Source organism: Cornus florida, unplaced genomic scaffold, assembly GCF_030987335.1.
Source record: "Cornus florida cultivar Cherokee Brave unplaced genomic scaffold, ASM3098733v1 CherokeeBrave_3.0.0_Hap2_Chr06, whole genome shotgun sequence".
NCBI classification, from domain to species: domain Eukaryota; kingdom Viridiplantae; phylum Streptophyta; class Magnoliopsida; order Cornales; family Cornaceae; genus Cornus; species Cornus florida.
In genome coordinates, this window is record NW_026775576.1 from 70,026,786 (window position 1) to 70,040,872 (window position 14,087).

The 14,087-nt window shown below is 38.0% G+C and overlaps 1 protein-coding gene across 1 annotated transcript; it reads right to left on the reverse strand.

Moving 5' to 3' along the window:
- Positions 1–13,647, reverse strand: LOC132311921 (lysine-specific demethylase ELF6). The gene is made up of 7 exons (XM_059810075.1): positions 12,032–13,647; positions 10,288–10,366; positions 10,095–10,162; positions 8,574–8,724; positions 4,238–4,806; positions 2,967–3,404; positions 1–2,566 (listed from the first exon to the last, which is right to left on the reverse strand). Exons 1-7 carry the CDS (start codon positions 13,176–13,178, stop codon positions 258–260), a joined length of 4,761 nt encoding a protein of 1,586 aa, XP_059666058.1. The 5' UTR covers positions 13,179–13,647; the 3' UTR covers positions 1–257.
- Between the last annotated feature and the right edge of the window lie 440 nt (positions 13,648–14,087).

A 14,087-nucleotide genomic window follows, 5' to 3' on the forward strand; every position in this document is an offset into this window, starting at 1 on the left:
TTTTTCTAACTGGTTGAAGCTTAAATTAAAATTGAAGACCCCAATACAAAATGGGTTTTCAACGATCAGTCATTCAGATAATAGAAGAAAGAATGCCCACCCACAAAAGGATCAGTCTACCCCTAATATATACTTAGACCATCGTAAAACCCTAGTTTACACATGATTCTGGAAGCCTTTTTTGGCCCCAGGATTCCTAATCCCTGAGACCCCATTAATTAAGGGAAAGGGAGGAACCTGACAGAAGTAACAAAATTTCAGGTTGGTAGTTTTACATAATGCCCAGTTTTCCGTCTATGGCGGCTAAAATCGGATATGAACCTGAAAGTAAGACCACAACCCTCAACCTTGCACTGGTATGGCCGCTCTCCTGTGTGCACCCGTAAATGCTCAGTCCTAGCCCACGCCCACTTGAATGACATGGTGCAGCCCTTCCATGGGCATTTGAGGGGCCTGTCTTTTTCATGAAGACGTTGATGAAGCATTGCGGAATTGTGGGAGCTGAATTTCTTCCCGCACCCTTTGTATGGGCACCGATTATGTTTATGCAAACGTAGATCTGCCTTTGTCCTGAAGCTCATTGAGCAATCTTCAAGGTCACATTTGTAAGAGCCCATTGTGTTCCCCTTAATGTTTTCTTTTTTGCCTTTGCAAGAAACAGAATCATCTGAACATTTCCTAACTTTCTTCCGTGCCAATTTCTCCTCAACCATTTTGTTACTGTCATATCCATTTCTAGTGTCATCTTTTCCAGCCCTTGGCCTCAACCCTTCACATGGACTCCTAATAAAGCCACTGAAATCAAATTGATCTGTTTGCAGCTCCATTTTTCTTTTTCTTTTGCTTACTTTTTTTCCAGAAGACCTGGGTTGCACCGTGTCGGACTCGTCATTTTCCAGCTCTCCGTCGTTCAGCAAAGAACAATTCTCACCACCACTCTGCATCTCCTCGGTAGCATGGGTGTCTATTCGAACTTCAGAACTTTCTCTCGTCAAGACAGATGTTGGCTTATTTATCAGTGTAACATTACTTGAAATGAGCTCTCTCACATCACTTTCATTTGTAGACTCAATTTCTTGCTGCACATTATCATCTGAAGTTACACAAGCGAAAACCTCATTTTTCATGCAAATTTTCATAGAGTTGGTCTGTTCTGGCCATCTCTTGTCGGGCAAAGAACAATTCTCGTCACCAGTATGCATTTCCTTAGCAGCATTGACCTCTCTAGGAACTTCGAGACTTTCTGCCATTGTTACAGTAGTAGACTGATTTCTTAGTTTAACATTGCCTGAAACGAGTTCCTTCTCATTACTTCCATTTGTAGTCCGAATTTCTCGCTGTACTTTATCATCCTGAGTCACACAATCATATGTATCGCTGTTCATGCAAAATTTCTCCACTGTTTTCTCCACATGTGCATCACAACTCCCCATAACAGGTTCATCAGCACATGAAACCACAGATTTTGCAGGACCAGAGGCCTCCACCAAAATATCCATATCAGACTGAATATGGCATTGCCCTTCAGAACAATCCATAGTCACCAGATCATAACCCTCATTTGTCATGCTAATTTTCTCCATAATTTGATTCTCTCTCTGCATCTCACAAATTTCAATACTGTGAACAGCAGCGAGTGAACCAGCAAAACTTTCAGCATTCCATCTCTCATTTTTCTCATTGCCTCTCTCAGTGACCCTGAGCTTCGGCTGCATTTCAGCACCATCCCAGGTTGAATCCACATCTTTTCCCTCCATGATCATTTCTTTCGAAGTATGGGTTTGAATTTGCGACTCCACATTTTCAACTACTGGAGTGGCAGTGTCAATTAAATCTGCTTTTTGTGATGGAACAGAATACTCATCCCAGGTCGTTCCAAGCAGTTGACTTTCATGTTGCAACACAGATTTTCCAATAGAAGCTAACACATCCAGTCCTGGAGAACTGTTTCCAGTATTTTCATTGTTAGAGATGTTCTCAGATGTGCTTCTGCTTTTTTTATTAGAATCTCCACAATCGACAGCTAAAACTTCTTCAAGCGGGTGCTTCATAGGGTCTCCAGAGGCCTGCCTTGCTTGTGCAAAATCATCACGCTTAGACTTGAAGCTTCTTCTATAATATTGAATAATTTTATCTACTTTCCTAACCATGTTGCCATCTGAGTTTGCTCCCAACACTTCATCCTTCTCCATTTGAACACTGTCAGATGGTTTGATATAGACCGGATGATTTAAATTCCGTTTTGATCGAGATTTCCTAGATCTCCACTTGAGATATAAGGCATCGGAACTGGGACTTGTGTCAGAAGACAACCCACTCAATGTCAATGCATGTTGTACTTGCATAGATGGAGAATTTTTCCTGATCTTGACACAATGCCGTAGATTAATATTCAGTTTTGAGGTCCAGTCTTCTCCACATCCATCTTGTTCTTCATCATCAATTGCAAGATTTATCAAGTTCAGATCTTCCTGGGATGCATTATCCAATGGAATCTCATTATAGTTAAAAGGACTACCAATTTCCTCTGTGATGGCTGCAGCATGTGCCTTTATTTTCTGAAAGTCTACGCACACCAAAATCAGTTATAACCAGTTAACCACAAGGAGAATAGAGTTGCAAATTACACACACACACCAAAAAAAAAAATGAAAAAAGAATTAACATCTTTTAATTTTTTCTTTTTTATATTATTGAACAAGAGGTTTTCACTGGTCCAGCTTGGTCCTAGTGGCTTTGGGTCTTAATTCCCAAACCCTAGGCCAAGGTTTCGAAACTGATAGAGAAGAAAAAAAGAACAACAAGTTTTCATGACTGCAATCGTTTTGATATACAGTCTTCCCCATTTCACTTTTTAAAACTAAGCTGAGAAACGGCCAAGAAGAGAGCAATTAAATTCAGAGTTTGGATTGTATAATGGCTTTTCAAGTGGACGATGTTATGAATGGATAAAAATCCTATTTTACCTGAATGGCAAATTACCAGGACATTTGCTCCACCTCGGGAATGCAACAGCTCCTCTATTTGAATTGCATGCTCCAGGCAGAATATCCGCGGTTTGATAAATCCACGAGAAATGCTCCACCCCTTTGTAAAGGTGGCTTTTAAAGAAACTGGCAGATCCTTAGAAGGTGGAGATATAACAGAAGCAAGATGTACATCATCCGCAAAGCAAAGCATAGATTGGCTTGATTCAACATTTGGGTGGTCAAGTAAATTGCTCTCATTCGGTTTTGTCTTGGCAGTGGCATCTAAAGAGGAACTTTTAGCATCTATAGAGGACCTTTCACCATCTTTTGTCAACTTGAACTCTTTCCCAGACTTTGGGGCTTCAACCGTTGGCATATTCTTCTGGAATGCTGGAGACACTTTGCACTTTAAAGAATCTTGGTCGCTCAGTCCATCTGCAGAAAAAATAAAACAGAGATGTCACCGATTTGTACATACTGATAAATAACTACTTGCAACATGGTACTTTACATTTAGATTCCTGAGACCTTTTGCTGCTTTCAAGGTCTTAAAGAAAAACAAGGTGTTGAATCAGGAATTTCAAAAGAAAAAAAAAAATGTAGCCAAAGATTGAGTTAGGAATGCTTCACCATTGAAATGGTTCGACTGAGGTTATCGGTCTAAATTGAGCGGAAAGGCGAAAATGCTTTGTTGATTTGAGTAGATTAACATGACAAAATGCCTCCACAGATGAGGACAAAAAAGTAGGAAAAAATAAATAACAAGTAGTGGGAATAAATAAGGTAGGCAGCTTTATAACAGCAGCCACATACTCAGTAACTTTTTCCATAATACTTATTCGGTTAACTGGCAGAAGTAGAGTCATTAACAGGCATCCCAAGAGACCTGCACAATGAAGCCTATTAAGTGGAGTGAAAGCAAACTATAAAGGGATTTCAAATATTCTGCACTCCCTGTAATATTTTTCTCCAAAACACCCTACGAAAGGCACTGAACTACAAACATCCATCAGATTCAAGACTTGGCTTGAGATAATGTGAGAAATGATGAAAAATCCCAACTTTTTTGGATGTCACATCATAGTATGGTTAGAAGGCTTATGATCCAAATGAGGTAAATGACACAAACATATGGCAAAAAAAAGAAGGGGGGAAAGGAGGAGGAGGAGGGGGGGTGGGAGGGTGTTTGCGGGTGTTGGTTAAGTGATCTAGAAGAAAATATAACCAAAAAGAAAAACACTGTAAAAGCAAGTTTGTGGACCTTATACCTGAAGCAGAGCCCTCAACCATGCTATTAGGGTCTGAAGGGGAAAGAGACTCCACAGGCTCTGAAACTCCTACATCCTGAACCATATGATGATCTGCAGGCAGAAGATCCATTGATGCCATCTCCGATGGTTGTACAACAGACATAAATGGAAAACCAAGAACTCCACAAGCCACACATGCTAACGTCCCTGAATCAATTTGAAAATCACTTGACAAATCATCATCGTCATCATTCACATATAAATCGTTCACAGTTTCCATATACAAGCTCATCTGGCTAAACAGATCCTGGTTACTGTCATTTTCTGAAAAAACATTTTCTTTGGGTGTGGTATCAGCAGTAGGAATGCTGCCGGACAATTCGGAATCTTTACTTGGAGATGGTAGTGATTCAAGGTCCCATAATACTACATGGTAAGAGGAATTCTTCCCAAGAAGACAAGTTAACAAATTGTTTTCATTTAATATATCTTCTATAAATGCCTTCTTTACTAACAGCTCCCTTTCTTCCTTTTGGCGATCCCGCAGACGAGAACTTCGTACCCCTGGCAGTAAGGATCTTGGCACCCTGTCATGCAAACAATCCCATCATATCAAACTTCTTTTTTTTTTTTTGAAAGGCTCCAGCATATCAAACTTGAGATATGATTTACCACTGGATAGCACAAAATAAAAAAGAAACTGAACACCAAATGAAAATACTCTACGAAATACAAGGTCAGGTATCAGAAAACAATTAGAAAGCTTAATATGTAATCAAATATGTTTCTCAGTGTAAAGCCAAAATCATTCCAAACAAGATCCCAAGATTTTTTACAACTATAACATAATTAATCCCTGAAAATTTATGACTGAACAGCACATTTCAAAACCCGAGGTCTGTAAATATATATCTGACCGCTTAACTTCATAAGACACTGGATAGCATGCAAGTTAACCAACTCTAAAATTAGCAAGACTGAAAATTATCATTGTCAGTGATTCTTGGGCTTGAATATTGGGAATAAGTACTAAACAATTAGAAGAAAGTAACTATTCCGAACAAAATGCCAACCCAATTTCTCTGGGATCACAATACATTGCAACTTAATCCCTGAAATGGATATGCCAATTGCTGGAAATGGAAAATATATTAAACAATTGTGGACACAGAACTGGACTGTTGATACTCATGTTTACTGTCCTATCTATCTTTAACACAAAAGATTTTGCAGCTTATTAAGGATGCTGATTAGGGGTACGCGAACGTAGATATGAGCACGTAGTTGCATGTAATAACTATCAGAATTAGACTTATCAAAAAAATAACTCGCAGAATTAGAAACCATCAGATTACATTAGTCATAAATTGGTTAAATTTCTATAGTTGTTCCTTTTTTTTCCTTTTTCTTTTTTTTTTTTTAAATAAGAAATATTAATTGAATTTCGAAGGTCAATAATTTCCCAGAAGTAAAATTTAAAATATCAGTCACAAAGACTTCTAGGCTGGGATACTAAATAGCAGGTGCAGAATCTACCACCAGCAAGACCATTTGGAACAATAATGAACAATGTGACTGCTAATGATCCTTTTAAAGAATATGGTCTACAGGAACATATAGAATGTAAAGAAGGTATGTGCCCAATCACATAAAATAGTATTAAGAATTTCAAATTAGAGGCTCATACAACAAATCCACAGTATAACTAAGAAGGAAAAGTGTTGTTTTGGCTACATCTATATTCTGTTTATGGGCAGACCTAGAATCACAGAAACAGGATTATGTTCCAAACCAAAATAAATAAATAAATAAAATAATGCTTTCCATCATAAAGGAACACTTATTTGGAGGGACAGCAGTCCTGGGAAGATATCAATGGCAAAATTACCGTTAACTGGAACTGCGTGAGTGCATGTCCAAGGGATAAAAGAGACATTAGTATTCAATTGAATTGGAATGTAACATAGCAAAATGTGAAGGCCATATCCAAAACAAGAAAGCAGGGAGAATAGATTGTTTCCCATATCCTCCTACTGAAATACACATCTGGCAGATTATGTCAGATTTGCAAGAGAAAAGTGTTGTTCGGGAGCCCAAATTTGTCAGATTCCTTCAGCTTCAGGAGTTAGATACTATGGATGCCTTATCAGGCTTTCCTTGAGAAGTTCTATAGCTCGTCTACGTGTGGAGGAAGTTGGATGCTTCAAGTTGGACGTGGATTGACAATAGGTGAGTCCACTTCCAAATGAGATCTTTCTATATGGTGCTACCATGGACAGAGCTGCATTCCCCTAGAAAAGTGTGTGAAAAACTAAAGTGCCTCCAAAGGTGTCTTTTTTGTATGGACAGCAGCATTAAAAGTGGACAATTTGCGTCAAAGGGGAAAGGTGCACTCCAAAATTTTTTGCATATGCAATAGGGCGGAGGAAAACACCAACAATCTTACCCATTTGGATGACTAGGGACATATTGTCTATGTTGCTTTCTTTCTGAGGATGCATTAGTTTATGTAAAGTCACTTGGTTGCACGACAGGGAGTTGTGCAAGTAAAAGGGGCAGTCAAGTTCGGCAGATTACTCCCATGTCTTATGTTGTGCATTTGGAGCAAACAGAATAGGGGCACATTTGAAGATGTAAAGATGCCTGTTCACTCTTTGAAACAAGTGATGTTGAATATAGAAGGGATCCTGAGAGAGAGAATCAAGATCAAACTGGACATCTTCCAAAACGGATTCCAAGACTTCATGACAATGGCCTCCCCATATGAGCAGAAGGTGAGCAAAGGGCTTTCATTTCCCATCAACAGACAAGAGGCAAATGGTTAGTGATCAGTGTACTAGGAAATATCAAAATAGAAAGCGGTCAGTAAGATGACCAAGAATCTTGGCTGTCTGTTTGTGTAGACTTGTGGTTTGCTATTCTTGCACAGAGGGCGATGGCGATTACGGCAAAAGCCTTTTGACCAAACCACCACTAGGATAACCTACAATACCTAATCAAACTGGGGCATTTGTAGATTGGCACCAAACAAAAGTCAAGATATGCGGTTCAATCGCCACGCGCGGAGAAAGATTCCACCTATCCCGTGAAGGCTCCTAAATCAATAGTGTGATATTCTCACAAACCTCCCTTTCTGACATGTTTACCAAGCATCCCCTCCTCTACTATTAATCATCCTTGGCACTTCTCCAAGGGGTTCACCCTCACTCTATCTAGTCCAAAAAGAGACTGCTTCACCTTTGATTGAGCCTCCCCCCCATTCCTAGCTGACACATGTACTTTTTCTGGAGTTTCTTCTTAAAATAGTGGACGTTGAGGCTGTAGCTCCTACTCTCCATTCTATTAGTCAATGAGGATAGGGCGGCTAGTGTAACAAGATTCAGGGAGAAGGGAAAACTTCATGATGCAAGCACGGAATCCCCCAGATGGTCGAAGGGCTTCTTTCTCTTCAATAGGCTGAGCAAGTGGAAATTGTGTAAAAAGGGGTCTGTTTTGGATCTGATTCTGTTCAGAAAAGATCTTCATTTAAAAAGAGGAAGTCAGTTGCAAGCTGTAATTTCTTCGTCTTGCCAGCATATTTGCATTTGACCTCCTACGACACTTACCTTTAATCTATTATGTAGGTCAGCTGGATCAAGCGGGACTTGAGTGTTCCTCCTTTCCGTGTCAAAGGCTCAAGCAAGGAGTTCTTCTATTCCGCGCAAACTCTTGACTTTTTCTTTATTAGAGTAGAGTAGTCCATGTGCGGATTTGGCCAGATTCTCTTCTTCGGAAAACAAAACACTTCTCAGCTCCAGATAAGGCAGAAAAAGAGAAGAAAATGGCGTTGTGTCCATCAATCGCTTCCAGTGAATGCTGCTTCTATTTATTTATATCCGTTAATGAAAAAGCCCAATGCGCAAAATCAAATGCATGCGAGGCGTGGTGACGACATCCATGTACCACCTTTCTTGCGAGAAATGGGCTGGAAAAACCTGTTTAATAATACCGCAGAGTGTATTTATAGGGGAGAGCCAGGCCAGCAGAGTCGAAAACCTTTTTCGCCTTGACATGCTATTCTCCTCTGGCATGCATTTTTAGATGTATGGAGGATTACTGTATTCCACACACGCTTAGCTAATTTATTTTGTATGGAACAAGCTGAGTTTGGTGCTCCTATAAATCAGGTACTTTTGTTATACTACAATATATACACTTACCAAAAAGAAGCCATAACTCTCAATTTTGATTTTAGTCACTCAAAGGAATCATAATTACATACAGCTACCAATTCTGTTAAGCAAGTCACTTAAGCACTATTGAAGTCCAACTTCAAGGTTCCAAAGAGAAATATAAGAAAATAACATAAGCTTACCTTGAAACAAAAGACATGGTCAATAGGTATAGCAACTGCTGATGGGAAAGCATGGGAAGATAATTCATAGCAGCTCTGCGCACTGCAGCGTCCTTAGCTACGCTAAGCCACCTTGGTGTTCCAAAGTTAGCAGCTTCCCCACAATTAAAACCTAGATTGAAAAAATAAAAGCTATAGAAATTTAGTTAAAAATCCGCAAAGTTTAGAGAGGAAAATTAAGGACTCAAGTAGACTTCTCTGCATATTGGCACAGCAAAGATGAAACGCGTTATATATATAGATTGAAAGCAGAATTAAGAAAGCAGGTCAAGTAACAATTATTATTGACTGATGTGAATGAAAAAAACACACAGCATTTTAGAAGGAAATATAAAATTTTATAGTATAGCAGTAATTCATAGGAATGACCCTCACAGCTTCTGTTCCATTAATATATAAGTCAATTATGTTACAATTCTTTAGGATAACTATGATCCAATTTCTTACTTGCAGAAGAGCAAATATTTTTCTTAGAAAAATAGAGTACTATATTCAAATTGATAAATACTTCAGGCTGGTGGAACACTGCACAATTTTATGATAACAGTAACTAAGGGCAGGGCCCGTACCATTATAACAGAAATAACAATTTTGAAACCTTTCTAATAAATGCAATATTTGCAGTAGCTAGTTAAAGAACCACTAATAATCTCTGGAACTACACAAATTTTGAAAAGCTTTAGATAAAAAACTTATGCTTAAATTAGAGAGTAAAGCAGAAGCTATAACGAAACACAAACTTCATACTACCTCAATTGTCTTGTGGGCAGCCAACTTTTCTGTTCTTCCTAATAACGTATTATATATTGCAAAAGATACCTTTTCCTTTTCTTTTAATTTTCTTATGTGCACCAGCCTCTGAGACTATTGTGTTCACAAAATTTCCATACTTAGAAATTAAGCAGTAGATGCATGATAAGGACCCACAAAAGATATGGCACAAACTGTTATTAGCTTTATAGATTGTGCTATATTAAGAGTGTTTGATGAATCTTGCAGTAATTTTCTATTTTTAAAAGCATTTAGAGGTTGTAGAAATGATATGCAGGACTTAGAATGGCTTTGCAGGCACATGCTTGGAGCACACTTACAGGCACTTGATCGCATATTGCGAACAATGTAAACTACTTGTCCCAAAACTTGAAAAAGACAAACTTGATTGCCAATTTATTTAGGATATTTTAGAGTTGAACTATGCAATTTTCCAGATCATGTACTGGTTAAAAGAACGCTCAATTGTTATGAGATTCAATTATCCATTGTATAACAAAATAAGGATGCTTAAGAAACCATGCAATCAGGTAAAACTTTATATCTTGTAAATTCAGCCTTCAATGAACCTTTAATTCCTCTAGGAACCAAAGGCCAGGTGGCAAGCTATGGTAGTCAGCAATATACAAAAAATAAATAAATAAAATAATTATATTCGGCACCAAAGATAAAATACTCTTAAATGTGCAAACAAACTTTTAAAGGAATTACCGTGACTGAATCCTACATGGTACGCCCTGGGAAAAGTCACAACATATTCACCAGGGTTCTGTATCAACCTAAAGAACAAATCAGAATAGAAATTACTAATACTTCAGCCAAAAAAAAAATCCTTAATCTGATAATGGCATAATGCTAATAAGAATGAAGGAACCAAAGATGCACTGAACAAGAATCAACTCACCTACAACATGGAATGCCTGATGCAACAACAACTTCAGGTGATAGAAGAGTAGTCTTCTCGCCCAAAAGTGTAAGAGCAGCTGAAATTAGAAAAAACTGGACCTGGGTTATGAAATACTACAGAAGTAATAGCATCCAATTCACATTAATGTGAGGTGTCATCTAAAACATCCGATGTGATAAAATGGTGTGATTGTTTGAATGCCAAAACATCATAAATCAAGGATCTTGTTAATTGATAAATTTGTCAGATTTTAGGGGAGCAGAAAATTGATGGAAAAGTGAGATGAGAATTGTAAAGCATGGAAGTTATTACAATATTTGCATCAAAAAAAGCAATGGAGAGAAGAAAAATAAAACTATCAACCATCTAGAGACAAAAAATAGCAACTCAAAATGTTTTAGGCCCACCAACAGGAAACCCCATAATTTGATATTTTTTTCACCATCATCAAGTAACTTGCACAAATTTAGTTTTATCTTTTATAAACACAAGAGCAATTGATATTGACAGACCAACTTCCTAGTGATAGTAGTTGCCAATTATTGCATTGGTCATTAAAATCCCAATGGCAATTTTTTTTCCCTGAATGTGGTTAATTAATCCTAATGACTATTGATTTTAAATTGTGCATAATTTATACTATAGTTTCACAATAACTACTTAAGGTCACAAAAGCAGACCACATTGCTCAAAATGTCTTTTTCCAACAATAGGATTTTTAGACTTTCTGCGAGAGTTGTCATGCATAGCAAGGATCAAGTTTTATGCTCCTGCATAATACCTGTGTACATGGGAAGAAAGATTCACAATAACTTTTTAAGGTCATTATGAATATAGGTAAGTGCATAAAAGCACACCAAATTGCTCAAGGTCTTTTTCCAAGAATATAATTTTAAAAAGTAAAATCTTAGACAAAAATTTAAAAATTCTTTTGTAGACATACAGTGGTAAGAAAACACAAGCATGTCCCCCACCCACAAAAAATAATAATAAAAAAAATAAATAATATGAAGAAAATTAAGGATGCATTTAGCATACATACATATGTATATGCTTTTTTAGAAATGTACATTATGTATTGATATGGACATATACATATAAATAGATACACATATGTTTATGACTGCATAGGTCGTAATACGAGGGTTATCATATTCTATGACCTCAGTTTTACAATTTACCAGTCCTGTCTTAGACAGAGACAGACATATGTGAGCGCGCGTGCACACACATACAGAGTTTCTGAGGATGGAGTCATCATGAAAGAAGCCTTATTGGTTATACATTAAGAGACACGATATAAGAGAGAAAAAAAAAGAAGAGGAGGGGGGGGGGGGGGGGGGGGGGGGTGGGGGAGTGAACATGAAACACTTCATAATCAAGTAAAACAAGAGATATTGTCATTTCTGCAGCGGCTCACACTGACAGCTAACAGGACCCACCACAATTTGGCCACATATCCTTGTAATATTACACTGAAATGAAGTCTTAGCACATTTTTGCACGAAGCAGATAAGGGCACGAACATGCAGTAGTTTTGAAGTGACAATGTAACTGTAGGTACAGCAGTTCTATAGCAATTAAATTTAGGACTTCCTTACTTGAGTTTCATCCTCAGGCATCAAAGGACACTCTAAAATATCATAAAAAAGAAGATTTGTCTGTGACACATTTTCCTTCTTAGATTACGTTTAGTGCTTAAATTCTACATAAAATATTCAACATTAAGCATCTTACTTACCTAAGCGGTCAATAGTTCCTCCATAAGCCTGGGTACGAATGACTTCCTCAAAAGCGAATGCATAATCTCCTGGGACTGCATACCAAGCCTTCGGAGAGCCAGTGTGAAGGAAATTCATGCTGTGAAGCTCATGATCTTCAACATGCCAAGCAAACCAGCTGAACAACATACCAATATAGACCATGGGGGAAGTAACACCCGGGATATCATCCGGCATGAAACGCGTAAGTGAGCCAGGTGCACGTGCAATTACTTGTAAATTCCAAGGACTGTTTGTAAGCTTCCAACCTGCAGTACCTTCCATCTCATTACTAGCATTTGAAGTCTTTTGTCTAGAGCAACGTGATTTTTGATCTGAAGACATAGTTAGTGACGAAGTAGATGCCTTGGACATCTCTACCGAAGAATTAGGACCAGTCTTGGGGGATTCATCTTTATTTTCACCACTATTACTCATAATATCTACTTGATGTTTATTGCCATCAGAGCTTCCTCGACTGTATCGATCGAATGTCCTCCTCCTCCTACGTCTTTTAAAATACCGAAATAGTCCCTCTGGTTCTCCAAAACCAGAGCCAGGTACATCATTTGCATATTCCACATATATAGGCTTATCAGTAGATGCCCTCCAGAACAGTGCCTCTATAACAAATGGTGAAAGCTCCTTAACCATACCCAGTTGGCTCCGAGCAAAACTCTTCGATTTAGATTCAAACTGCTCCAAAGTATAAATTTCCCCACTTTGCCATACTTGCTTATGAACAGCAGACGGCTGCGGGTGACCTGACCCCTTGGTTCTTTTTGCAGCCTGCCCCAATTCTTGGTGTCTCGTAGTAAAGACTGCCTGAACCACTCCATCATTTCCTTTATCCTCATCATCCTTCTTCGACGAAGACCGAACATTTGACAGGTTTACATCTGAACCCAATTCTGGGGACTTAGAAAGCGACTTATTCAAGTTGGTAACAACATATTTTTTAGAAGGTTTGGGCAATGGTGGAATAACCTTACATATACCAAAAGCACTAGCTTCTTTCTCAATTTTCGATATATAAGCAATTGGGTCTGCGAATTCAGTGTCAGTTGGGCGAAACTCGGGTGCCAACGGCAACCCTTTGAGCCAATTGGGGATCTCCACCTCCCTCATTATAACCAAGATTCAGAACCATAAAACAACAGTACAAATTTACAGAACTACAATGCTCAATCATAGAACATCATTACTTAGAATTCACAACTAAGGCAAAGGAAATTTTATAAGTTAGTCAACCCTAGGTTAAATACTGTGATAAATTGACAACATGTTTGGTGAAATTAGAGAAATATAAGAAACGAAAGCATAAATTGATGAAGAAATACGAACAGTAGAACCTGTAACTTCAATTGACTGTAGGTTTTGCCTCCAAAAGCACCAAAATGAAAGAGAGAGAATATAGAAGAAAGAGCTCAAATCAGAGGGTGTGTTTAGGTTTTGAGGGACATTCTAACATGCGCAACATATGATATTAAAAAAGAAATTATTAAAATACGCCGAGGCGACATAGCGCACAGTTGAAGCCACTGTTCCGGGACCGTACGATTGTGGTTAGGTAATCACCGTGAACCCAAGCTATGAATGACTCTGTTGTGTTCCAATCGCGCATGTTAGCCTCCAGTGGCTCATCAAGTAGAAAGGGACGTCTAACGTGTATCGTAGCCATACGGAAATATAGGCATCTACGGCTCGGTGCACATAATCCAACGGATTTGAATTTCTCCCTTAATTTTCTCCAAATAATTTTAAGTCGTTGTCATCTTCACCTCATCACTTCTGTTATTAAAAAATGTTACAGTACTTTATTACAATTATTACAATTTAATTATGTTTATTAAAGTAATGACGTAATATATTCATAAAGTTTAATAATACCCTATTGGCGTATTTGTCAAAATAAAATAATAAAAGTCATTAATAATTTGAAAAGTGTCGTGAAAGTCTATAATATCCGGAGTTACATATCTTCAAAAATTTTAATAGTTAAATATAGTGGTATAACTCACCTGATAAATAATCTAT

What these genes read in the sequence shown, in the direction of transcription:
- LOC132311921 (XM_059810075.1), bottom strand. Translation starts at nt 13,178, where the DNA reads ATGAGGGAGGTGGAGATCCCCAATTGGCTCAAAGGGTTGCCGTTGGCA. An exon ending in ACCATGTCTTTTGTTTCAAG is followed by an intron (nt 4,807 to 8,573) that starts GTAAGCTTATGT and finishes TTTGCATGACAG; the next exon opens with GGTGCCAAGATCCTTACTGC. An exon ending in CCTGGTAATTTGCCATTCAG is followed by an intron (nt 2,567 to 2,966) that starts GTAAAATAGGAT and finishes TGGTGTGCGTAG; the next exon opens with ACTTTCAGAAAATAAAGGCA.